At 46.1% G+C, this 27,099-nt stretch overlaps 1 protein-coding gene across 1 annotated transcript in view; it reads right to left on the bottom strand.

Moving 5' to 3' along the window:
- The window catches only part of LOC123771801 (angiopoietin-1), a 162,843-nt gene extending 136,079 nt beyond the window's left edge, over positions 1-26,764 (bottom strand). The window contains exon 1 of the mRNA XM_069313226.1: positions 26,264-26,764. Within this exon, the coding sequence (XP_069169327.1) occupies positions 26,264-26,762 (499 nt within the window). The 5' untranslated portion in view covers positions 26,763-26,764. The remainder of the gene's footprint in view (positions 1-26,263) is intronic.
- Between the last annotated feature and the right edge of the window lie 335 nt (positions 26,765-27,099).

Here is a 27,099-nt window from a genome sequence, read left to right on the forward strand (position 1 = left end):
CCCAATAGGCTCAGGAACCTTTACACCAGTTGATTGACAGTTGAGAGGCGAGACCGAAGAGCCAGAGCTCAACCCCCGCAAGCACAAATAGGTGAGTACAAATAGGTGAGTGTACACACACACACACACACACACACACGTGTTGGGTCAGCGATTCGCGCATACCGAGGGAATAATAGGGGTCAAGGGAGCGGGTGCACTGTGCAGTGAGAATTGGGACAGTGTAAATCGATTAGTAGCATTGTAATGCAATACATTGATCACACCTCGTGGTGAAATATCTTAGTGAATTTAGAGAAGATAGCTAGAAGATAGACTTCTTGAGGCAGCATCAGTCGCATCAGCTGGGAAGGAAGTGGAGACCTAAAGACCTCACAGGATTACGATGACACGCTGTTAATTAGCCTAGAGTGCTTGCGGAGGGGGGGGGGGCTGGCTGGTAAGTGTCTCTCATAAGTCTCCAACAGTGTGCAAGGTAACATCATATCATAGACACTATTGCATTTCATTCATTAATACAATCGTAAGTGGTAGTCAGGTAACAAGGACAGCAGCTGTGAGCTCACTGGGAACCCAGATAAGCTGCTAATCCCCTAGCCGTAGTCTGAAGACAACACCTCACCCACCTCCTCTTAACCCCCATCTCACTCTCCCCCCACTCCCCGCCTACCACTAACTACATGTACACACACACGCACACACACACACACACACACACACACACACACACACACACACACACACACACACACACACACACACACACACACACACACACACACACACACACAATTGGAATTGGATATTGTGTGTGTCAGGAATATCAGGAATTGAATAAGAAATTCCAGGAGGTCTTCACCTTAGAACAAGGAGAAATTCCAGAGGTAAGTGAGGGAATAGCTAACCAGGAACCACTGGAAGAGTTTGAGATTACCAGTGGGGAAGTAAGGAAGTGTTTACTAGAGTTGGACGTGACGAAGGCTATAGGCCCAGATGGAATCTCCCCTTGGGTTCTAAAGGAAGGAGCAAGAGAACTGAGCCTACCACTCTCCATAGTGTATAACAAATCACTGGCAACAGGGGAACTGCCAGATATTTGGAAAGCAGCTAACGTAGTCCCGATATACAAGAAAGGGGATAGACAGGAGGCACTGAACTACAGGCCAGAGTCCCTAACCTGCATACCATGCAAGCTGATGGAGAAGATTGTGCGAAAAAAACTAGTGGAGCATCTGGAGCGAAGGAACTTTGTAACACAGCATCAACATGGGTTCAGGGATGGCAGGTCCTGCCTCACAGGGTTACTTGAATTCTACGACCAGGCAACAAAAATAAGGCAAGAAAGAGAAGGGTGGGCAGACTGCATATTTTTGGATTGTCAGAAAGCCTTTGATACAGTGCCACACAAGAGGCTAGTGCGAAAGTTGGAGATGCAGGCTGGAGTGAGAGGGAAGGTACTCCGGTGGATAGAGGAATACCTAAGCAACAGGAGACAACGAGTCTGTGTGAGGAGTGAGGTCTCAGATTGGCGAGACGTCACAAGTGGAGTCCCGCAGGGGTCAGTCCTTGGACCTATACTGTTTCTGGTATATGTAAATGATCTCCCAGAGGGTATAGATTCGTTCCTCTCAATGTTTGCCGACGATGCAAAAATTATGAGGAGGATTGAAACAGAGGATGATAGTAGGAGGCTACAAGATGACCTGGATAGACTGAGTGAATGGTCCAACAAATGGCTGTTGAAGTTCAACCCGAGTAAATGCAAAGTAATGAAACTAGGCAGTGGAAACAGGAGGCCAGGCACAGGATACAGAATAGGAGATGAAGTACTTAATGAAACAGACAGAGAGAAAGATCTAGGAGTTGATATCACACCAAACCTGTCCCCTGAAGCCCACATAAAGAGAATAACGTCTGCGGCATATGCGAGGCTGGCTAACATCAGAACGGCGTTCAGGAACCTGTGTAAGGAATCATTCAGAATCTTGTACACCACATATGTAAGACCAATCCTGGAGTATGCGGCCCCAGCATGGAGCCCGTACCTTGTCAAGCACAAGACGAAGCTGGAAAAAGTCCAAAGGTATGCTACTAGACTAGTCCCAGAACTAAGAGGCATGAGTTATGAGGAAAGGCTACGGGAAATGCACCTCACGACACTGGAAGACAGAAGAGTAAGGGGGGACATGATCACAACCTACAAAATCCTCAGGGGAATCGACAGGGTAAACAAGGATGAACTATTCAACACTGGTGGGACGCGAACAAGGGGACACAGGTGGAAGCTGAGTACCCAAATGAGCCACAGAGACGTTAGAAAGAACTTTTTCAGTGTCAGAGTAGTTAGTAAATGGAATGCATTAGGAAGTGATGTGGTGGAGGCTGACTCCATACACAGTTTCAAATGTAGATATGATAGAGCCCAATAGGCTCAGGAATCTGTACACCAGTTGATTGACGGTTGAGAGGCGGGACCAAAGAGCCAGAGCTCAACCCCCGCAAGCACAATTAGGTGAGTACAATTAGGTGAGTACACACACACATTATTCCTCCCCCTTTTCTCTTTTCTTCTGTAGCATACCAGATATTCCCCCCCCCCCCCACCCCCAAAACCCTCCCACACAGTGGGACCTCCCTCTATCTCCCTTACCCACCACCTGACCACCTGACCTGAAGTGACCATCTCCGTCCCCCTACCATTCAATCTCCCTCCTCCCCCTCTCTCTCTCTCTCTCTCTCTCTCTCTCTCTCTCTCTCTCTCTCTCTCTCTCTCTCTCTCTCTCTCTCTCTCTCTCTCTCTCTCTCTCATTCTCTCTGGTCTGTTCTCTCTCTCTCTCTCTCTCTCTCTCTCTCTCTCTCTCTCCCTCTCTCTCTCTCTCTCTCTCATTCTCTCTGGTCTGTCTCTCTCTCTCTCTCTCTCTCTCTCTCTCTCTCTCTCCCTCTCTCTCTCTCTCTCTCTCATTCTCTCTGGTCTGTTCTCTCTCTCTCTCTCTCTCTCTCTCTCTCTCTCCCTCTCTCTCTCTCTCTCTCTCATTCTCTCTGGTCTGTTCTCTCTCTCTCTCTCTCTCTCTCTCTCTCTCTCTCTCTCTCTCTCTCTCTCTCTCTCTCTCTCTCTCTCTCTCTCTCTCTCTCTCTCTCTCTCTCTCTCTCTCTCCCCCTCTCTCTCTCTCTCTCTCTCATTCTCTCTGGTCTGTTCTCTCTCTCTCTCTCTCTCTCTCTCTCTCTCTCTCTCTCTCTCTCTCTCTCTCTCTCTCCTCTCTCTCTCTCTCTCTCTCTCTCTCTCTCTCTCTCTCATTCTCTCTGGTCTGTTCTCTCTCTCTCTCTCTCTCTCTCTCTCTCTCTCTCTCTCCTCTCTCTCTCTCTCTCTCTCTCATTCTCTCTGGTCTGTTCTCTCTCTCTCTCTCTCTCTCTCTCTCTCTCTCTCTCTCTCCCTCTCTCTCTCTCTCTCATTCTCTCTGGTCTGTTCTCTCTCTCTCTCTCTCTCTCTCTCTCTCTCTCTCTCTCTCTCTCTCTCTCTCTCTCTCTCTCATTCTCTCTGGTCTGTTCTCTCTCTCTCTCTCTCTCTCTCTCTCTCTCTCTCTCTCTCTCTCTCTCTCTCTCTCTCTCTCTCTCTCTCTCTCTCTCTCTCTCTCTCTCTCTCTCTCTCATTCTCTCTGGTCTGTTCTCTCTCTCTCTCTCTCTCTCTCTCTCTCTCTCTCTCTCTCTCTCTCTCTCTCTCTCTCTCTCTCTCTCCCTCTCTCTCTCTCTCTCTCTCTCTCTCTCTCTCTCTCATTCTCTCTGGTCTGTTCTCTCTCTCTCTCTCTCTCTCTCTCTCTCATTCTCTCTGGTCTGTTCTCTCTCTCTCTCTCTCTCTCTCTCTCTCTCTCTCTCTCTCTCTCTCTCTCTCTCTCTCTCTCTCATTCTCTCTGGTCTGTTCTCTCTCTCTCTCTCTCTCTCTCTCTCTCTCTCTCTCTCTCTCTCTCTCTCTCTCTCTCTCTCTCTCTCTCTCTCTCTCTCTCTCTCTCATTCTCTCTGGTCTGTTCTCTCTCTCTCTCTCTCTCTCTCTCTCTCTCTCTCTCTCTCTCTCTCTCTCTCTCTCTCTCTCTCTTGCTCTCTCACCTGCTCTCTTTTGCTCCCCCTCTCTCTCTCTCTCTGTCCCCCCTCCCTGCACCCTCCCTCCTGCCTAACCCTATCAAAATATATCAGGGAAAGGGACAAAATGGCAGGAGGACACAACAGGGACACAGGGAATAGTCAAAATGCCCAAATGAAAGAAATGTTAACCCAAGTTTTGGAGGAATTCAGGAGGGAGATGCATGAAATGAGGATTACAATTAACAACCTGCAAAGTGAGCTGACATCAGCAAGGGAGGAGATCAAATCCCTCACAGAGAAAAATAAAGAGGCCAAGCATCAGATTATCAACCAAAGGGAAGGTGGGAATGTTGCACTGGAAGGAAATGCCTCTGTACCTGAAACATTTGCGGAAAGACTGAGGAAGAGCTCAGAAGCAATAGACACAGTGAGGGAGGTAGCCATGCAAGCAGCTACCTCACAGGAAGCAGCAAGGTGCACCAGTCAGCTGCTGGAGAGAAAAAGATCAATGGTAGTTGTAGGCATCAAAGAACAGGAAGGATCCAATAGGCAGGAATGGAATAGCAAGGATAGAGAGGCAGTACATGGGCTACTGAAGGGGTTACAGATAGAAGGGGCTGAAAAAAACATTGAGAAGGTTTTCAGGTTGGGCTGGTACAACAAGGACAGAAACCGACTGGTGAAGGTGGTGTTTACAAACGAGGCCACCAAAGAGGTTATTTTAGAAAGGAAGAGTCGTCTGCAGTATGTGGAGGAATACAAGAAAGTATTCCTGCAGAGGGATAGGATGAAGGAGGAGAGAGCCATAGCAGCAGAGGCAAGGAGGAAGTGCAGGGAGAGAGGAGTAAACCAGGAAATCGCAGCCCCCAACACAACAGTCCTAGAGATAAGAAGGGAACCCACAACCAGCATCCCAGCAACACCAAAGGGGAGAGCAACACCACCACTCCCCTCTGCATATAAACCCTCCCTTCCCCTCACCCTACCTGCCCCCACCCAAATGCTCACCCCCCCTCCCTCTCCCCACCTCATTCTGACCCTATCACCCCTCCCCCATTCTCACCATGTCCCCCTTCCTGCCTTCCCCCCCCTGTCCCCTACCCCTTCATCCCATACCCTCCCTATCCTTCCTCCTCCCCCTCACCCCATATCCTCCATGTCCCCCCCTATCTCCTTAACCCACACCCTACCTGTCCCCCCCTTCCCTTGCACCCCCACCCCCCACCCCAAAATCCTCTGAGACCCTGCAAACCACCTCACAGATCTTCTCACCCAGGGAACAGATTTTCCCACCAGCAGAATGCTCGCCAAGAAGGGGACTAGAAAATGAACAGAAGAAAGTGAGCTTCAAGGCAATGTACACTAACATAGATGGGATTACAAATAAAACAAGTGAACTCAGAGAATGGGCACTAGAAGAAAACTCAGACATAATAGCACTCACAGAAACAAAGCTAACGGAAACCATAACAAACGCAGTGTTTCCACAGGACTACTATGTAGTGAGGAAAGAGAGAGAAGGGAGAGGAGGAGATGGTGTAGCTTTGCTGATAAGAAAAGGTTGGAGTTTTGAAGAGATAGTAAATCAGAACTCTGAAGGTTTCAGTGACTACATATCAGGCGCCATAGTAACTGGAGGACAGAAAATTATAGTAGTAGTCATATATACCGAACGACCGCCGAACGACAGAAGACCCAGACAGGAATATGATTGAAACAATATGGCCACTGTCAATTTAATAGAGAGAGCAGCTTCTGTGGCTAGCAGGAACGGATCCAGACTACTAATCATGGAGGCTTCAACCATGGGAAGATAGATTGGGGGAACAGAGACCCACATGGAGGACCAGACACATGGAGAGCTAAGCTGCTGGACGTGGCAATAAGAAACTTTCTCAGTCAACACGTCAAGGGACCGACAAGAATGAGAGGAGAGGGCGAACCAGCCTTGCTTAATCTGATATTTACCCTAAATGAGTCGGATATAAAGGAAGTTAAGTTGGAAGCCCCTCTGGGAATGAGTGATCATAGTGTATTGAGCTTTGAGTACCTGGTTAAGCTAGGAATTATCTCCCCAAAAAAAGAACTGGGAAACAAAGGGCTGGCGTACCGAAAGGGAAACTATGAGGAGATAAATAAATTCCTAAGGGATACACAATGGGACACAGAACTCAGAACCAAGTTCATACAAGACATGATGGACTATGTCACCCAAAAGTGTCAGGAGGCTGTAAGCAGGTTTGCCCCGGCCCGACAGGAAAAAAACAGAGAAACAAAAGAAGAATCCATGGTTTACTAGGGAATGTATGAAAGCAAAGGAGCTGAACAAAAGGGCATGGAGGAACTTCCGTAATAACAGAACACCTGAAAGTAGAGAGAGATACCAGAGAACCAGGAACGAGTATGTTAGTGTGAGAAGAGCAGCTGAGAAAACGTATGAAAATGATATAGCTAACAAATCTAAGACCGAACCAAAACTACTACACAGTCACATCAGGAGGAAGACAACAGTGAAGGAACAGGTAATGAAACGTAGGGTGGGTGAGGACAGGTACACAGAAAATGACAAAGAGGTGTGTGAGGAACTCAACAAAAGGTTCTAGGTCTTTACAATAGAACAAGGAGAAGTCACGGCGCTAGGAGAGGTGGCAGCAAACCAGGCGACCTTGAAAAGATTCAAAATTACAAGTGATGAGGTCAAGAAGCACCTATTGGAGCTGGACGTGAGAAAAGCTGTTGGGCCAGACGGAATCTCACCATGTGTATTGAAAGAGTGTGCAGGAGCACTTTGTTTGTCAATCTCCATAGTGTATAGTAGGTCACTGAAAACGGGAGACCTACCAGAAATATGGAAGATGGCTAATGTAGTCCCAATATACAAAAAGAGTGACAGACAAGAGGCACTGCACTACAGGCCAGTGTCCTTAACTTGTATACCATGTAAGGTGATAGCGAAGATTGTGAGAAAAAATCTAGTAACACATCTGGAGAGACGAGACTTCGTGACAACCCATCAACATGGGTTCAGGGAGGGTAAATCTTGCCTTACAGGCCTAATAGAATTCTACGATCAGGTGACAATGATTAAGCAAGAAAGAGAAGGATGAGCGGACTGCATTTTTTTGGACTGTCGGAAAGCCTTTGACACAGTACCCCATGAAAGGCTGATGCATAAGCTAGAGAAACAGGCAGGAGTAACTGGTAGGGCGCTCCAGAAGATAAGGGAGTACCTAAGCAATAGGAAGCAGAGAGTTACAGTGAGAGGTGAGACCTCAGATTGGCATGAAGTCACCAGTGGAGTCCCATAGGGTTCTGTACTCGGACCTATCCTGTTTCTGATATACGTAAATGATCTCCCAGAGGGTATAGACTCATTCCTCTCAATGTTTGCGGACGACGCCAAAATTATGAGAAGGATTAAGACAGAGGAGGATAGCTTGAGGCTTCAAGAAGACCTGGACAAGCTGCAGGAATGGTCGAACAAATGGTTGTTAGAGTTTAACCCAAGCAAATGTAGTGTAATGAAGATAGGAATAGGAAGCAGGAGACCAGATACAAGGTATCATTTGGGAGACGAAATACTTCAGGAGTCAGAGAGAGACAGAAGGACCTGGGGATTGATATCATGCCAGACCTGTCCTCTGAAGCTCATATCAAGAGGGATAACATCAGTGGCATATGCCAGGTTGGCTATCATAAGAACGGCATTTAGAAACTTGTGTAAGGAATCTTTCAGAACATTATATACAATATATGTCAGACCAATCCTGGAGTATGCGACACCAGCATGGAGTCCATATCTAGTCAAGCATAAGACTAAACTGGAAAAGGTTCAAAGGTTTGCCACCAGACTAGTACCCGAGCTGAGAGGTATGAGCTATGAGGAGAGACTACGGAAATTAGAAGACTACGGAGACTACGGAAGTTAGAAGACAGAATAGTTAGGGGGGACATGATCACCACATTCAAGATTCTCAAGGGAATCGACAGGGTAGATAAAGACACAAGGTTATTTAACACAAGGGGCACACGCACTAGGGGACACAAGTGGAAACTGAGTGCCCAAATGAGCCACAGAGATATTAGAAAGAACTTTTTAGTGTCAGATTGGTTGGCAAATGGAATGCATTAGGAAGTGATGTGGTGGAGGCTGACTCCATACACAGTTTCAAGTGTAGATATGATAGAGCCCAATAGGCTCAGGAACCTGTACACCTGTTGATTGACGGTTGAGAGGCGGGACCAAAGAGCCAGAGCTAATCCCCCGCTAGCACAACTAGGTGAGTACACACACACACACACACATACACATACACACACACACACACACACACACACACACACACACACACACACACACACACACACACACATAATTGAGAGGGCAGCCTCTGCAGCCTGTAGAAATAGATCCCACCTGCTCATCATGGGGGACTTCAATCACGGAAGGATTGACTGGAAGAACAAGGAACCGCATGGAGGCGAGGATACGTGGAGAGCCAAACTATTGGAGGTGGTGACCAGAAACGTTTTAACCCAGCATGTCAGAGAACCCACAAGGATGAGAGGAAATGACGAACCAGCGAGACTCGACCTGGTCTTCACTCTGAACGACTCCGACATAAGAGAAATCGGTTTTGAGGCCCCAGTAGGAATGAGCGACCACAGTGTACTGGTTGATACCTGGTTGATACCTGTTTGATACCTGGTTGATGGGGTTCTGGGAGGTCTTCTACTCCCCAAGTCCGGCCCGAGGCCAGACTTGACTTGTGAGAGTTTGGTCCACCAGGCTGTTGCTTGTAGCAGCCAGCAGGCCCACATACCCACCACAGCCCGGTTGGTCCGGAACTCCTTGAAGGAAACAATCTAGTTTCCTCTTGAAGATGTCCACGGTTGTTCATGTAATATTTCTGATGCTCGCTGGTAGGACGTTGAACAACCGTGGACCTCTGATGTTCATACAGTGTTCTCTGATTGTGCCCATTGCACCTCTGCTCTTCACTGGTTCTATTCTGCATTTTCTTCCTTGTCGTTCACTCCAGTACATTGTTATTTTACTGTGCAGATTTGGGACCTGTCCCTCCAGTATTTTCCATGTGTATATTATTTGGTATCTCTCTCGTCTCCTTTCTAGTGAGTACATTTGGAGAGCTTTGAGACGATCCCAATAATTTAGGTGCTTTACCTCGTCTATGCGTGCCGTATATGTTCTCTGTATTCCCTCAATTTCAGCAATCTCTCCTGCTCTGAAGGGGGAAGTGCGTACTGAGCAGTACTCAAGACGGGACAACACAAGTGATATGAAGAGTACAACCATTGTGATGGACTTGAAGGTTCTCGTAATCCATCCATCTTGAGGTTATCTTGAGGTGATTTCGGGGCTTTTTTTTAGTGTCCCCGCGGCCCGGTCCTCAACCAGGCCTCCACCCCCAGGAAGCAGCCCGTGACAGCTGACTAACACCCAGGTACCTATTTTACTGCTAGGTAACAGGGGCATAGGGTGAAAGAAACTCTGTCCATTGTTTCTCGCCGGCGCCTGGGATCGAACCCAGGACCACAGGATCACAAATACAGCGTGCTGTCCGCTCGGCCGACCGGCTCCATCTCGTAATAATTTTTCTGGCTGACGCAATACTTGCTTGGTTATGCTCCCTAAACGTTAGGTCGTCGGACATCATTATTCCCAAATCCTTGACATGCTGTTTTCCTACTATTGGCAGATTCGATTGTGTTTTGTATCCTGAATTTGTTTAAGATCCTCCTTTTTGCCGTATTTGAGTACCTGGAATTTATCACTGTTAAACATCATGTTATTTTCTGCTTTCCAATCGAAAACTTTGTTATAATCTAATTGTAGTTTATCAATGTCTTCAGCAGAGGTAATTTTCATGTTGATTTTTGTATCATCTGCAAAGGATGACACGATGCTGTGACTTGTGTTTTTGTCTATATCTGATATGAGAATAAGGAACAGCAGTGGTACAAGGACTGTACCTTGAAGTACAGAGCTTTTAACTGCACTCGGATTCGATTTTACTTGATTGACTGTTACTCTTTGTGTTCTGTTCGACAGGAAATTGAGTATCCAGCGTCCTACTTTACCAGTTATACCAGTTGACCTCATTTTGTGTGCAATCACTCCATGGTCACTTTTGTCGAATGTCTTTGCAAAATCTGTGTATACGACTTCTGCATTATGTTTTTCCTCTAATGCCTCAGTGATTTTGTCATAGTGGTCAAGTAGCTGTGAGAGGCATGATCTTCCTGCTCTAAATCCATGTTGGCCTGGATTGTGGAGGTCATTGGTTTCCATGAATCTAGTGACCTGACTCCTGATCACTCTCTCAAATACTTTTATTATGTGTGACGTTAGTACAACTGGTCTATAATTCTTTGTCAATGCTTTGCTACCACCCTTGTGTAGAGGGGCAATGTCTGCTGCTTTAAGCGCATATGGTATCTCCCCTGTGTCCAAACTCTTCCTCCACACTATACTGAGTGCCTGTGCTACTGGCACTTTGCATTTCTTCATAAATATTGAATTCCATGAGTCTGGACCCGGGGCTGAGTGCATGGGCATATTGTCAATTTCTCTTTCAAAATTTGCCACGCTCGTGTTGATATCAGTTATATTTACAGGTGTTTGAGTATCATTCATAAAGAAATTGTCCGAATCTTCCACTTTCATGCTGAGTATCGGAGTGCTAAACATGTCCTCATACTGCTTTTTTAGGATTTCACTAATTTATTTGTCATCCTCAGTGTATGAACCTTCACTAATACGAATAGGTCCAATACTGGCAGTGGTTTTCGCTTTTGATTTAGCATATGTGAAGAAATATTTTGGGTTTTTCTTTATTTCTTGAATTGCTTTCTGTTCAAGTTGCCTTTCTTCAGTCTGATAGGAATGCTTCAGTCTCTGTTCGATTTCTTCAATCTCCCTGTTTAAATTATTTCCTCTATGTATGGAGAGTCATGTCTGCTTAAGCATTTCCGTTAATTTCTTCCTCCTTTTGTAATGTCGTCTGCGTTCTCTTTCTATATTGAACCTCTTTCTGGCTTTCCTCAACAGAACATGTTTCAGACAGACTTCATATGCTTCAGAAGTCAGTTTTTCTATTCCTTGTGTAGGATTTTTATTTCTTAGAACATTTTCCCATTGAATCTTTGTAAGTTCCCAGTTTATTTTCTACCTGTCTATCCTCTTATTATTAAAATTTAATTTATTGAATAGCCCTTCTCGCTTGTTGTTTCTCTTGGGCCTACTACCGTTATTAATGCTAGTTTGCACTTCAATGAGCTTGTGGTCCGAGTACATAGTGTCTGAGACAGTAATGTCTCTGATTAGCCATAATTGATTGATAATAATTGTTCGATTGATCAATTGATTATCAATTGATTGATTGATAATGTCATTGTTCGTGAATATCAGGTCCAGCGTGTTTTCGTTCCTAGTTGGTTCTGTAATCTGCTGACTGAGCGAGAATTTGTCACAGAATCTCAGTAGTTCTCTGACCTGTGGCTGGTTATTTCCAGGTTGACTTCCTGCTATGATGTTATTGTTTACTATTCTCCATTTTAAACTGGGTAGATTGAAGTCTCCAAGGAAGATAATATCTGGTACTGGGTTTGCTAGGTTATCAAAGATATTCTCTATTTTGTGGATCTGTTCAGTGAATTCCTCAACTGTTGCATCTGGCGGTTTATATATTAAAATAATAAGTAGATTCATATTTTCTACCTTGATTCCAAGTACCTCTACCACCTCATTGGACTAGTTCAGGAGCTCTGTGCATGCCAGCTCTTTAATATACAGACCAACTCCTCCACTTGACCTAATTACTCTGTCACATCTATATAGATTATAATTCGGAATCCAGGTTTCACTATCCATGTGGTCTTTTGTGTGGGTTTCTGTAAATGCACCAAATATTGAGTTCGATTCTATTAGAAGACCATTTATGAACTTAACTTTATTTCTTGATTTTGGTTTCAAGCCTTGTCTGTTTGCAAATATGAATGATTTCCCACATTGCGTGTCACTTTTGGTGGGCCTTTGTAATTCTACCCCGGTCCAGGGTGTGTTGTTTTGGAAGTGATTCGACCAGTTTTGGTAGTAGGACGGGTGTTGTCTGGTGTAGTACCTGTGTGCTTGTTGGTAATTTGTATTCCAGTCTTGTGGGTATCTCCCTTCCCCTCTGTAATCCTGTAGTGGTTTCATCTGACTGTTCCTCTCTCTTATATTTACAACTGTTTTTGCCTTCCTCTAAAAAAATTCCAGTAGTGTCATATTGATCTTCCCGTCTATAACGCTCTGTACCTCTCACGTGGAATTCCGGACACTGAAGATTGTAGCATTTTTTGTCCCTAATTGAAAATTGACATAATTTAGGGTGAAAGTATCTACACCATGTTCCAAAACGGCATGTACCCCTCGCCAACATGTTCCTGCATTTTTGAGGATGCAGAAAATTGCATTTTGCTCCTAATTTTCCATATTTGCATATACCTTTAGCGTAGAATTTGCAAATATGTTCCGATTTTGTGTTTTTTCAAGGTATTTATACCTGTGTCTGTCTTGTCTACCTCTTTATTGGAGCCATCTCCGTCTTTCGCCCCAATTCCTTCATTTATGCACTCTGTTTTGTGCAGAGTTTGAGTACCTGATTGAAGAAGGGTTATTGAACTCGAGGAGGGATACCGAAACCATGAGGTTAGCATACCGAAAGGGAAACTATGAGGAGATAAGAATATTCCTAACAGAAATAACATGGGAAACAGAGCTCAGGGAAAAGACGGCCCAAGATATGATGGACTACATCACGGAGAAGTGCAAGGACACAGCAAACAAGTTTGTCCCAGTCCAATAGGAAAACAGTGAAATGAAGATTAGAAACCCATGGTTTAATCGGAGATGTAGGCTAGCTAAGCAGCAAAGTAAAAGGGCATGGAGAAACTATAGGAATAACAGGACACTGGAGAGCAGAGAAATATACCAGAATGCCAGGAATGAATACGTCAGGATAAGAAGAGAGGCAGAAAGACAATACGAAAATGACATCGCAAGCAAAGCAAAGACTCAGCCTAAATTGCTGCATAGCCACATCAGGAGAAAAACAACAGTAAAGGAACAGGTTATGAAATTAGGGATAGGGGCAGAAGGATTCACTACAAACGACAAGGAAGTGTGTGAGGAACTGAATAAGAATATCCAGGAGGTCTTCACCTTAGAGCAAGGAGAAATTCCAGAGATAAGAGAGAGAATAGCTAACCAGGAACAACTGGAAGAGTTAGAGATTACCAGCAGGGAAGTAAGGAAGTGTTTACTAGAGTTGGATGTGACAAGGCTATAGGCCCAGATGGAATCTCCCCTTGGATACTAAAGGAAAGAGCAGAAGAACTGTGCCTACCACTCTCCATAGTTTATAACAAATCACTGGCACAAGGGGAACTGCCAGAAATTTGGAAAGCAGCTAACATAGTTCCGATATACAAGAAAGGGGATAGACAGGAGGCACTGAATTACAGGCCAGTGTCCCTAACCTGCATACCATGCAAGCTGACGGAGAAGATTGTGCGAAGGAACTTTGTAACACAGCATCAACATGGGTTCAGGGATGGCAGGTCCTGCCTCACAGGATTACTTGAATTTTACGACCAGGCAACAAAAATAAGGCAAGAAAGAGAATGGTGGGCAGATTGCATATTTTTGGATTGTCAGAAAGCCTTTGATACAGTACCACACAAGAGGCTAGTGAAAAAGCTGGAGATGCAGGCTGGAGTGAAAGGGAAGGTACTCCATTGGATAAAGGAGTACCTAAGCAACAGGAGACAACGAGTCAGTGTGAGGGCTGAGGTCTCATATGGGCGAGACGTTACGAGTGGAGTCCCGCAGGGGTCCGTCCTTGGACCTATACCGTTTCTGATATATGTAAATGATCTCCCAGAGGGTATAGAATCGTTTCTCTCAATGTTTGCCGATGATGCAAAAATTATGAGGAGGATTGAAACTGAGGATGATAGTAGGAGGCTACAAGATGACCTAGACAGACTGAGTGAATGGTCCAACAAATGGCTGTTGAAGTTCAACCCGAGTAAATGCAAAATAATGAAACTAGGCAGTGGAAACAGGAGGCCAGACGCAGGATACAGAAAAGGAGATGAAGTACTTATTGAAATGGACAGAGAGAAAGATCTGGAAGTTGATATCAAACCAAACCTGTCTCCTGAAGCCCACATAAAAAGAATAACGTTTGCGGCATAGGCAAAGCTGGCTAACAGCAGAACAGCGTTCAGGAACCTGTGCAAGGAATCATTCAGAATCTTGTACACCACATATGTAAGACCAATCCTGGAGTATGCGGTCCCAGCATGGAGCCCGTACCTTGTCAAGCACAAGACGAAGCTGGAAAAAGTCCAAAGGTATGCGACTAGACTAGTCCCAGAACTAAGAGGCATGAGTTACGAGGAAAGGCTGCGGAAACTGAGTACCCAAATGAACCACAGGGACGTTAGAAAGAACTTTTTCAGTGTCAGAGTAGTTAACAACTGGAATGTATTAGACAGTGATGTAGTGAAGGCTGACTCCATACACAGTTTCAAATGTAGATATGATAGAGCCCAGTAGGCTCAGGAATCTGTACATCAGTTGATTGACAGTTGAGAGGCGGGACCAAGGAGCCAGAGCTCAACCCTAGCAAGCACAACTAGGTTAGTACAACTAGGTGAGTACGCATGCGCGCTCGCGCGCACACACACACACACACACACACACCAGATACATATGCATCAGATTTTTAACAAAATATTCACGATTTACCAATTTATGTTACTACCTAGACCCTCAATTTCACAAAATTGTTTAACCTTTGCGCTTAAAATTTGTCAATCTGTTTCATAAATTGATAACTTTGTTAATTATCAATTAATCATTAATTCACTCACTTGAATATTTCTCATTAATAGTAGTTATTGTAACAGTGCAAGTGTTTTACACTGTTCCATGTTTATATGTGTAGTTGCGTGTGTGGGTGTTTGGTAGGAGTGTGAGGTGCTCGGGTGAGGCGCTGGCTGGCACAGCCTGCAGTGTCAGCAGTACTTACAATGGAGGCTTGTACTGGCGGCGCAGCTTGGTCCTATATGAGTCTTATTAGCATGTCTCAGTCTTTATATGGTCACAGTGGGGCGTGGGCTTGTGGATCAGTCATCATAGCGGAGTCTTCGCCAGGGGGTGGATATCAAAAACAGCTCCTCCATCTGGGTGGGTGACACGCAATCTCCCCTCCTCTGGGTGAACTAAGTTACAGTCTTGCACAGTGAGAGGTGACCAGCCAGCTTCTTCTGCAATCGCCAACCTGGCGAGTGACCAGCCGATCACTCACCCACTTTGGAATGAATATTCTATCTGAACGTAGTGAGGTAAGAGAGTCAGTATTGCTTGTCTTAAACTAGAAGTGTCTTAGTGGTGACGATTGTTAGTAGAGTCTGAAACAGGAAGCCAAGTTCGGAAGATGAGTGTGGAGTGGCTGATTTCTAGGGTTAATTAATTCAGTGTTAATATAATAATTTTTCAAAGTATTCATGAGTGTAGAACTAATGCGAATGAATAAAATGGAAGTACCTTTGGTGTCTTTAAAATCTAAGTGTAGAATAATAATCATGAGTTTTGTTCCCTTTTAAATCAATATTCCGTGACAGAGTACTTTTAAGGTGATCAGTGTTACTGATCTCTCAAGTAAAATTAGAGTAGGGATAACTAGAGGGACAAAGTATTCGGAAATGCATTAAGCAATTTTCCCTGTCACATTGCTTAATAGTTGTTAGGAATTTAATCGAATGGCAGGGTGGTGGCAGCAATTAAGTATTATGAAGTAAATTGACATCAGTACCACTCTCTACTCCTTCCTATTCCTTCCTTCTCTCCTTCCTGACTCCCATCATTTGTTCCCTGTTTTCAATTTCCGCTCCCTCTAACTCAGTTCCTCCCTCAACCTTCCTCATATTCTATCCACTCACTTCTCTTCCCTCCTCCCTTACTCCTTCTTCCTTACTTCCTTCCTCTTCTTTCGTACTTTGCTTTACTTCTCACCAATAGGAGTTGTAGAACACTTGAGAAGCTAGAACAAATATCGTGTTACACTACTATGGTCTCATTTGTGTTACAACATTCCAGCATTATTAATGGACTCTCAAGCTTTGAGTACATCTGCTTCTCCAATCCATATTTGTCTGTCCGAATTCTTTATATTATGAAAGTGGACCCCATACCCGTCCTGTGGGTGGTAGTGGATCCCATACCCAACCAACAGGTGGCAGAGGACCCCATACCCAACTAACAGGTGGTAGTGAACCCCATACCCATCCATCGGGTGGTAGTGGATCCCATACACATCGTATGACTAGTTGTGAACCCTATATCCATCCTGTGAGCGGTAGTGGACCCCATACCCATCCTAGGGATGATAGTCCCGTCTCGTGCGTGATATTGTACCTCATACTCATCCTGTTGGCGGTAGTGTACCCTCATGCTCATCCTGTTAACAGTAGTGGACGCTATACTAATCCTGTGGGCGGCAGTGAACCCCATACCAATCATGTGGGCGGTAATAGACAATATATCCATCCTGTAGGTGGTAATGGACTTCATAACCATACTGTGGACGGAAGTGGACCCCTCATGTCCATCCAGTGGGAGGTAATGGATCCAATACCTATACTAAGGGCAGTAGTGAACTTTATTGTTATCTTGTGGGTGGTAGTGGATTTCATAACCATCCTGTGAGCGGTAATGGACCCCATACCCATCCCGTAGGCGGTAGTGGACCCCATACCCATCCCGTAGGCGATAGTGGACCCCATTCCCATCCCGTAGGCGGTAGTGGACCCCATACCCATCCCGTAGGCGGTAGTGGACCCCATACCCATCCCGTAGGCGGTAGTGGACCCCATACCCATCCCGTAGGCGGTAGTGGACCCCATACCCATCCCGTAGGCGGTAGTGGACCCCATACCCATCCCGTAGGCGGTAGTGGACCCCATACCCATCCCGTAGGCGGTAGTGGACCCCATACCCATCCCGTGGGCGGTTGTGGACCCCATGCTCATTATGTGGATGGTAGGAAATTCCATACCAATCCTGCAGGCGGTAGTGGTCCGTACATCCATCCTCTGGGAGCTAGTGGTCCTAATACCCATCCTGGGGATGGAAGTGTACCCCATACATATCCTGTGGGTGGTAGTGGACTCCATGTTCATTCTACGGGCGGTAGTGGGGTAGTGGACACCCATATCCTTCCTGTGGGCGGTAATGGAAACACCCCCTGTGGTCCCGAGTTCGATCCCGGGCGCCAGCAAGAAACAATGGGCAGAGTTTCTTTCACCCCGATGCCCCTGTTACCTAGCTGTAAATAGGTACCTGGGAGTTAATCAGCTGTCACGGGCTACTAACTGGGGATGGAGGCCTGGTCGAGGACCGGGCCGCGGGGACACCAAAGCCCCGAAATCATTTAAAGATAACTTCAAGAATCTCAAGATAACCCAGTAAGCAGCCCGTAACAGCTGTCAAACTCCCAGGTATCTGTTAACTGCTAGGTAACAGGGGCATCAGGGCGAAAGAAATTCTACTCATGTTGATTTCTCGCTGGCGCTGGAAATCGAATCGGGCCACAGCATTACGTGTCCAGCGTGCTGTCCACAGAGCCACTGGCGCCCTAAATTAATAGTGAACCCAATACTAATCCTGTGGGTAGTAGTGGATCCCATACCCATTCTGTGGGCGGTAGTGGACCCCATACTCATACTGTGGGTGGTAGTAAACCCCCATATCCATCCTGTAGGCAGTACTGGACCCAATACATACCCGTCATGAGGGTAGTAGTGTAGTTTACCATAGTGCATTCGGTTTCTATAATACGTAATGTATGATCAATTTTCTTCAATTTGAAATGAGCATAGTCTATTGTATATATCTTAATATAGTACCATTTGAAATATTTACAGATAATAATTCATAGAGTAGTGATTATAATTAACTAAGAACTACCAAGATTTTTGAAAACTAAATTAAGAGCCATCATAGGATGTAACTGATCCATGATGTTCGAATAGCATGGGAAATAGTGTGCAAACTTCTCACCAGAAGTGGGACAGAAAAAATACATATATCATTAAAATTGTAGCAAATGGACTATTCTGCTGTCCACGGAGATGGGGCAGGTATTATGGGATGCTCCATGGTACATAGGGAAGGGTTGGTGCATGGTGATAGCTAATAATTGTAAATCGACAATAGGGGGAACTATGAACACTAGCAGCATAAGAACTTTAAGCACTATATTACAATGTACTATGTTACAGTGAGGACAGGTTGTATCATGTCAAACCGGTCTCGCTAAGCTGATATCAAGAGGATAACGTCAGGGGCATATACTAGGTTGGCCAAAATAAGAACGGCTAAAAGAAAATTGTGTAGAGAAACATTCAGAATCTTGTATACCACGTATGTCAGATTTTTTTTTTTTTTTTTTTGAGATATATACAAGAGCTGTTACATTCTTGTACAGCCACTAGTACGCGTAGCGTTTCGGGCAAGGCCTTAATCCTATGGTCCCTGGAATACGATCCCCTGCCGCGAAGAATCGTTTTTTCATCCAAGTACACATTTTACTGTTGCGTTAAACAGAGGCTACAGTTAAGGAATTGTGCCCAGTAAATCCTCCCCGGCCAGGATACGAACCCATGACATAGCGCTCGCGGAACGCCAGGCGAGTGTCTTACCACTACACCACGGAGACTGCTAAATCCTGATCAATCCTGGAGTATGAAGCTCCTGCAAGGAGTCCATATCATGTCAAGCATAAGACAAAACTGGAGAAGGTTAGAGGTTTGCCACCAGACTAGTGCCCAAACAGAGGGGCATTAGCTATGAGTAGAGACTACGGGAATTAAACCTCACGTCGCTGGAAGACAGAAAAATTAGGCGCGACAAAAACACCACATACAAAATTTTCAGAGGAGTTCATAGTGTAGAGAAAGACGGTGTATTTAACACCTAGGGTATATGCATAAGGTAGACACAGGTGGAAATTGAGTGCCCAAATGAGCCATAGAGACATAATAATGAATTTTGTTAGTGTCAATAGTTAGTAAATGGAATGCATTAGGAAGTGATGTGCTGGAGGCAAACTCCATTCACAGTTTTAGGTGTAGATATGATAGAGCCCAATAGGCACAAGAACCTGTACACCAGTTGATGAATGACAATTGAGAGGCGGGACCAAAGAGCTGAAGCTCAACCCCCGCAAACACAACTACATACACACACCTACACACACACACACACACACACACACACACACACACACATACCGATATTCAGGAAAGGGGATAGACAGGAGGCACTGAACTACAGACCAGTGTCCCTAACCTGCATACCATACAAGCTGATAGAGAAGATTGTGTGAAGAAAGCTAGTGGAACATCTGGAGCGAAAGAACTTTGTAACACAGCATCAACATGGGTTCAGGGATGGCAAGTCCTGCCGCACAGGGTTACTTGAATTATACGACCAGGTAGCAAAAATCAGGCAAGAAAGGGAACGGTGGTCAACTGCATATTTTTGGATTGCCAGAAAGCCTTTGATACAGTACCACACAAGAGGCTAGTGAAAAAGCTGGAGATGCAGGGACGAAAGTGAAGGTAATCCATTGGATAAAGAAGTACCTAAGCCACAGGAGACAACGAGTCAATGCGAGGGGTGAGGTCTCAGATTGGCGAGACGTTAGAATTAAGTGGAGTCCCGCATGGTTCAGTCCCTGCACCTATATTGTTTCTGATGTATGTAAATGATCTCCCAGAGGGTATAGACTCGTTTCTCTCTATGTTTGCCGATGATGCAAAAATTATGAGGAGGATTGAAACAGAGGATGATAGTAGGAGGCTACGAGATGATCAAGTCAGAGTGAGTGAACGGTCCAACAAATGGCTGTTAAAGTTCAACCCAAGTAAATGCAAAGTAATGAAACTAGGAGGTAGAAACAGGAGGCCAGACACTGTATACAAAATAGGAGATGAAGTACTTAATGAAACGGACAAAGAGAAAGATCTAGGAGTTAATATCACACCAAACCTGTCTCCTGGAGCCCACGTAAAAAGATTAACGTCTGCGGCATATGCGAGGCTGGCTAATATCAGAACAGCCTTCAGGAACCTGTGTAAGGAATCATTCAGAATCTTGTATACCACATATGTATGACCAATCCTGGAGTATGCGGCCCCAGCATGGAGACCGTACCTTGTCAAGCACAAGACGAAGCTGGAAAAAGTTCAAAGGTATGCCACTAGACTAGTCCCAGAACTAAGAGGCATGAGTTACGAGGAAAGGCGCTGCGGGAAATGCACCTTACGACACTGGAAGACAGAAGAGTAAGGGGAGACATGATCATTGCCTACAAAATCCTCAGGGGAATCGACCGGGAAGACATTCATAAACTATTCAACACTGGAGGTACACACAGGTGGAAACTGAGTACCCACATGAGCCACAAGGACGTTAGAAGGAACTTTTTCAGTGTCAGAGTAGTTAACAGATGGAATGCATTAGGCAGTGATGTAGTGGAGGCAGACTCCATATACAGTTTCAAATGCAGATATGACCGAGCCCAGTAGGATCAGGAATCTCTACACCAGTTGATTGACAGTTGAGAGGCGGGACCAAAGAGACAAAGCTCAACCCCCGCAAGCACAAATAGATGAGTACAAATAGGTGAGTGAGCACACACACACACACACACTCACATAAACACACACCGGTTGATTGACGGTTGAAAGGCGGAACCAAAGAGCTAGAGCTCAACCCCCGCAAGCGCAATTAGGTGAATACACATACACACACACGCACACACACACACACACACACACACACACACACACACACACACACACACACACACACACACACACACATGGAATCCATATCTAGTCAAGGATAAGACTAAACTGGAAAAGGTTCAAAGGTTTGCCATTAGACTAGTACCCGAGCTGAGAGGTATGAGCTACGAGGAGAGACTACGGGAATTAAACCTCACCTCGCTGGAAGACAAGAATTAGGGGGGACATGATCACCACATTCAAGATTCTGAAGGGAATTTATAGGGTAGATAAAGACAGTCTATTTAACACAAGGGGAACACGTACAAGGGGACACAGGTGGAAACTGAGTGCCCAAATGAGCCACAGAGATATTAGAAAGAACTTTTTTAGTGTCAGAGTGGTGGACAAATGGAATGCATTAGGAAAAGATGTGGTGGAGGCTGACTCCATACACAGTTTCAAGTGTAGATATGATAGAGCCCGATAGGCTCAGGAATCTGTACACCTGTTGATTGACGGTTGAGAGGCGGGACCAAAGAGCCAGAGCTCAACCCCCGCAAACACAACTAGGTGAGTGCACACACACATACACACAAACACACACACACACACACACACACACACACACACACACACACACACACACACACACACACACACACACACACATACCGATATTCAGGAAAGGGGATAGACAGGAGGCACTGAACTACAGACCAGTGTCCCTAACCTGCATACCATACAAGCTGATAGAGAAGATTGTGCGAAGAAAGCTAGTGGAACATCTGGAGCGAAAGAACTTTGTAACACAGCATCAACATGGGTTCAGGGATGGCAAGTCCTGCCGCACAGGGTTACTTGAATTATACGACCAGGCAGCAAAAATCAGGCAAGAAAGCGAACGGTGGGTCAACTGCATATTTTTGGATTGCCAGAAAGCCTTTGATACAGTACCACACAAGAGGCTAGTGAAAAAGCTGGAGATGCAGGGACGAAAGTGAAGGTAATCCATTGGATAAAGGAGTACCTAAGCCACAGGAGACAACGAGTCAATGCGATGGGTGAGGTCTCAGATTGGCGAGACGTTAGAATTAAGTGGAGTCCCGCAGGGTTCAGTCCCTGCACCTATATTGTTTCTGATGTATGTAAATGATCTCCCAGAGGGTATAGACTCGTTTCTCTCTATGTTTGCCGATGATGCAAAAATTATGAGGAGGATTGAAACAGAGGATGATAGTAGGAGGCTACGAGATGACCAAGTCAGAGTGAGTGAATGGTCCAACAAATGGCTGTTAAAGTTCAACCCAAGTAAATGCAAAGTAATGAAACTAGGAGGTAGAAACAGGAGGCCAGACACTGGATACAAAATAGGAGATGAAGTACTTAATGAAACGGACAAAGAGAAAGATCTAGGAGTTAATATCACACCAGACCTGTCTCCTGGAGCCCACGTAAAAAGATTAACGTCTACGGCATATGCGAGGCTGGCTAATATCAGAACAGCCTTCAGGAACCTGTGTAAGGAATCATTCAGAATCTTGTATACCACATATGTATGACCAATCCTGGAGTATGCGGCCCCAGCATGGAGACCGTTCCTTGTCAAGCACAAGACGAAGCTGGAAAAAGTTCAAAGGTATGCCACTAGACTAGTCCCAGAACTAAGAGGCATGAGTTACGAGGAAAGGCGCTGCGGAAATGCACCTTACGACACTGGAAGACAGAAGAGTAAGGGGAGACATGATCATTGCCTACAAAATCCTCAGGGGAATCGACCGGGAAGACATTCATAAACTATTCAACACTGGAGGAACACACAGGTGGAAACTGAGTACCCACATGAGCCACAGGGACGTTAGAAGGAACTTTTTCAGTGTCAGAGTAGTTAACAGATAGAATGCATTAGGCATTCCAGGAGGTCTTCACAATAGAACAAGGAGAAGCCCCTGCACTAAATGAGGAGGCGGCAAACCAAGCAACCTTGGAGGAATTTGACCTCACCAGTGATTAGGTCAAAAGGTGTCTGCTGGAGCTGGATGTGACAAAGGCTGTTGGGCCTGATAGAATCTCACCATGGATACTAAAGGAAGGTGCAGAAGCACTAAGTGTGCCACGCTCTATGGTGTATAACAGGTCACTGGAAACAAGAGACTTACCAGAAAGTTGGAAGACAGCTAACGTGGTGCCAATATACAAAAAGGGTGACAGGCAAGAGGCACTGAATTACAGGCTAGTTTCCTTAACTTGTATACCATGCAAGGTGCTGGAGAAGATCGTGAGGAAAAGGCTCGTAGAGCATCTGGAGGGAAATAACTTTGTAACGCACCACCAACATGGGTTCAGAGATGGTAAATCGTGCCTCACAGGTTTAATAGAATTTTATGGCCAGGCAACGAAAATTAGGCAGGAAAGAGAAGGGTGGGCCGACTGCATTTTCCTGGAATGCCAAAAAGCCTTTGACACAGTACCCCATCAAAGGCTGTTAAAAAAGTTGGAGCAACAGGCAGGAGTAAAAGGGAAGGTGCTCCAGTGGATAAGGGAGTACTTAAAGCAACAGGAAACAGCGAGTAACGGTGAGGGGGGAGATATCAGAGTGGCGAGATGTCACCAGCGGAGTCCCACAGGGCTCAGTACTTGGACCCATGCTGTTTCTAATATATGTGAACGATCTTCCAGAGGGTATAGACTCATTCCTCTCAATGTTTGCTGATGATGCAAAAATTATGAGAAGAATCAAGACGGATGAAGATAGACAGAAGCTACAGGATGACCTGGATAAACTGGAGGAATGGTCTAGAAAATGACTGCTAAAGTTCAACTCGGGAAAGTGTAAGGTGATGAAATTAGGCGAAGGGAGCAGGAGGCTGAACACAAGGTATCATCTGGGAGGGGAAATCCTGCAAGAGTCAAATAGAGAGAAGGATCTGGGGGTTGATATCACACCGAACCCGTCCCCAGAGGCCCACATCAAAAGAATATCATCAGCGGCATATGCTAGACTGGCCAACATAAGAACTGCCTTCAGAAACTTGTGCAAGGAATCTTTCAGAACCCTGTATACCACTTATGTAAGACCAATCCTGGAGTATGCAGCTCCAGCCTGGAGTCCATACCTAGTTAAACACAAGAAAAAGTTAGAGAAGATTCAGCGGTATGCCACGAGGCTCGTCCCGGAACTGAGAGGATTAAGCTACGAGGAAAGGCTAAAGGAGGTGAACCTCACATCCCTGGAAAACAGAAGAGTAAGGGGAGACATGATAACCACCTACAAAATTCTCAGAGGAATTGACAGGGTGGACAAAGACAAACTCTTCAGCACGGGTGGGACACGAACAAGGGGACACAGGTGGAAACTTAGTACCCAGATGAGCCACAGAGACGTTAGAAAGAATTATTTCAGTGTCAGAGTAGTTAATAAATGGAATGCACTAGGAAGTGATGTGGTGGAGGCTGACTCCATACACAATTTCAAATGTAGATATGATAGAGCCCAGTAGGCTCAGGAATCTGTACACCAGTTGATTGACAGTTGAGAGGCGGGACCAAAGAGCCAAAGCTCAACCCCCGCAAGCACAATTAGGTGAGTACAATTAGGTGAGTACACATTCACGCGTGCGCGCACTCACAAACATACACACACAGGAGCTAATAGCTCGATTCTGCATACACACATAGTAAATACACACACAGGCGCTGATGGCTGAGTGGACAACACGCAGGACACTGATGCTCTCGTTCACCCTGATGCTCCTGTTACCTAGCAGTAAATATGTACCTGGGAATTAGACAGCTGTTACGGGATGCTTCCTGTGTGTGTGTGTGTGTGTGTGTGTGTGTGTGTGTGTGTGTGTGTGTGTGTGTGTGTGTGTGTGTGTGTGTGTGTGTGTGTGTGTGTGTGTGAAAAAATAGTTAGCAGTTAGTAACCGTTGATTGATTGACTGTTGAGAGGCGGGCCGAAAGAGCAGATTTGAACCACGAAAAGCACAACTAGGTGAATACACACAGACTTCAGACGTGGTAAAGGGTTGTGGGTTGGGAAGCTCCTGTGTTGTCTATTAATTTAGAAGGGTAAAACAGTTTAAAGGCAGTGAAAAAAATGTATATATGTGTAAATAAACAACTGGTAAACTGAAAAAAAAACAAGAAATTAAAGAGACAAAGTTGATGTAGTGTATTTGGAATTAAGTGTTGTACAACATTGTGGAGTAGACCAGTGGTGTGACGAGGGTCACCCCCCCCCCCTATGGTGTGACGAGGGTCACCCCCCCCCCCTATGGTGTGACGAGGGACCTCACGCCCCCTACACCACCTTTGAGACGTCCTTAAACCACACCTGGGAGACGCCCCTAATCCACACCTGGGAGACGCCCCTAATCCACACCTGGAAGACGCCCCAAAACCACACCTGGTACACGCCTCTACACCATACCTGGGAGACGCCCCTACACCACACCTGGGAGACCCCCACAACACACCTGAGAGACCACCACAAAACACCTGGGAGACCCCCACAACACACCTGAGAGACCACCACAAAACACCTGGGAGACTCCCACAACACACCTGTGAGACCTCCACAACACACCTGAGAGACCACCACAACACACCTCGGATACCCCCAACACCACTCCTAGGAGACCTCCCTACACCACATCTGGGAGAACCCCCTACACCACACCTGGGAGACGCCCTACACCACACCTGGGAGACGCCCCTACGCCACACCTGGGAGACGCCCCTGCACCACACCTAGGAGACGCCCTTACATCACTCCTAGGAGGCCCCCCTACACCACGCCTGGGAGACAACCCTACACCACACCTGGGAGATCCCCAACAACACCTGGGAGACGCCCCTACATCACACCTAGAAGACGCCCCTTCACCACACCTGGGAGACACCCTACACCACGCCTGGGAGACAACCCTACACCACACCTGGAAGACCCCCAACAACACCTGGGAGACGCCCCTACATCACACCTAGAAGACGCCCCTTCACCACACCTGGGAGACACCCTACACCACACCTGGGAGACAACCTTACACCACACCTGGGAGACCCCCAACAACACCTGGGAGACGCCCCTACATCACACCTAGAAGACGCCCCTTCACCACACCTGGGAGACGCCCCTACACCACACCTGGAAGACGCACCAACATCACACCTGGGAGACGTCCCTACATTATTAAACACAGCTGGGAATCTGAATCACACATGGGTAACCTCAGAGATACTTCGGTAACTTCAATCATGCATTATGACTCGTTCACTCTATAAGATATGGAGTCAACATGTAATAGATTTGTATACTTACCCAACTGAGCGAGGAAGAATGCTTGGAGAAGATCTTCTGAGACAGCCGTTCCTGGAGATGCACAATTATCAGTGTTCCTTTTAACTTTATCTCTACGCTCTATATTCTTACTGGAGTTCCTGAACTTGGTGAAGGTGTTAGTGGATTTCTCATTGTGAGTGGTGGGGGAGAAGAGGGGAGATGTCTCATGGTAACTGGTGTTGGAGTACATGGGAGACGTCTCATGATAACTGGTGTTGGAGTACATGGGAGACGTCTCATGGTAACTGGTGTTGGAGTACATGGGAGACGTCTCATGGTAACTGGTGTTGGAGTACATGGGAGGCGTCTCATGGTAACTGGTGTTGGAGTACATGGGAGACGTCTCATGGTAACTGGTGTTGGAGTACATGGGAGACGTCTCATGGTGAGAAGTGTTGGGCGGCGCGTGATAAAGAGGACTGTGTGTATCGGCCAGCCGGCACCCCACAAGGGCAGCAGCCACAACCACGCTAAACATGACGCTGTGAGCCAGGCGCCGCGGGAGCTACTATATGTACAGTGAGAGGAGAGGGCGGAGCCTCAGCGTGCTTCCCTGGTCGGTCTCAAGGTCGGGCACACAGGCAGTGGTCTCATGCCCGCGTGGTGCCTGGCTCACGGTCACTGTGAGGGGAGGGGACAGTGTGACTCGGTGGGAGGGAAGGGTATGGCTCAGTGGTAGGAAAGTGTGTGACTCAGTGGGAGGGGAGGATGTGGCTCAATGGGAGGGAAGGGTATGGCTCAGTGGGAGGGGACGGTGTCCCTCAGTGGGAGGGGAGTGTGTGGCTCAGTGGGATGGGAGGGTATGGCTCAGCGGG

The sequence above is a fragment of the Procambarus clarkii genome, chromosome 75, assembly GCF_040958095.1.
Source record: "Procambarus clarkii isolate CNS0578487 chromosome 75, FALCON_Pclarkii_2.0, whole genome shotgun sequence".
Taxonomy (NCBI): Eukaryota; Metazoa; Arthropoda; class Malacostraca; order Decapoda; family Cambaridae; genus Procambarus; species Procambarus clarkii.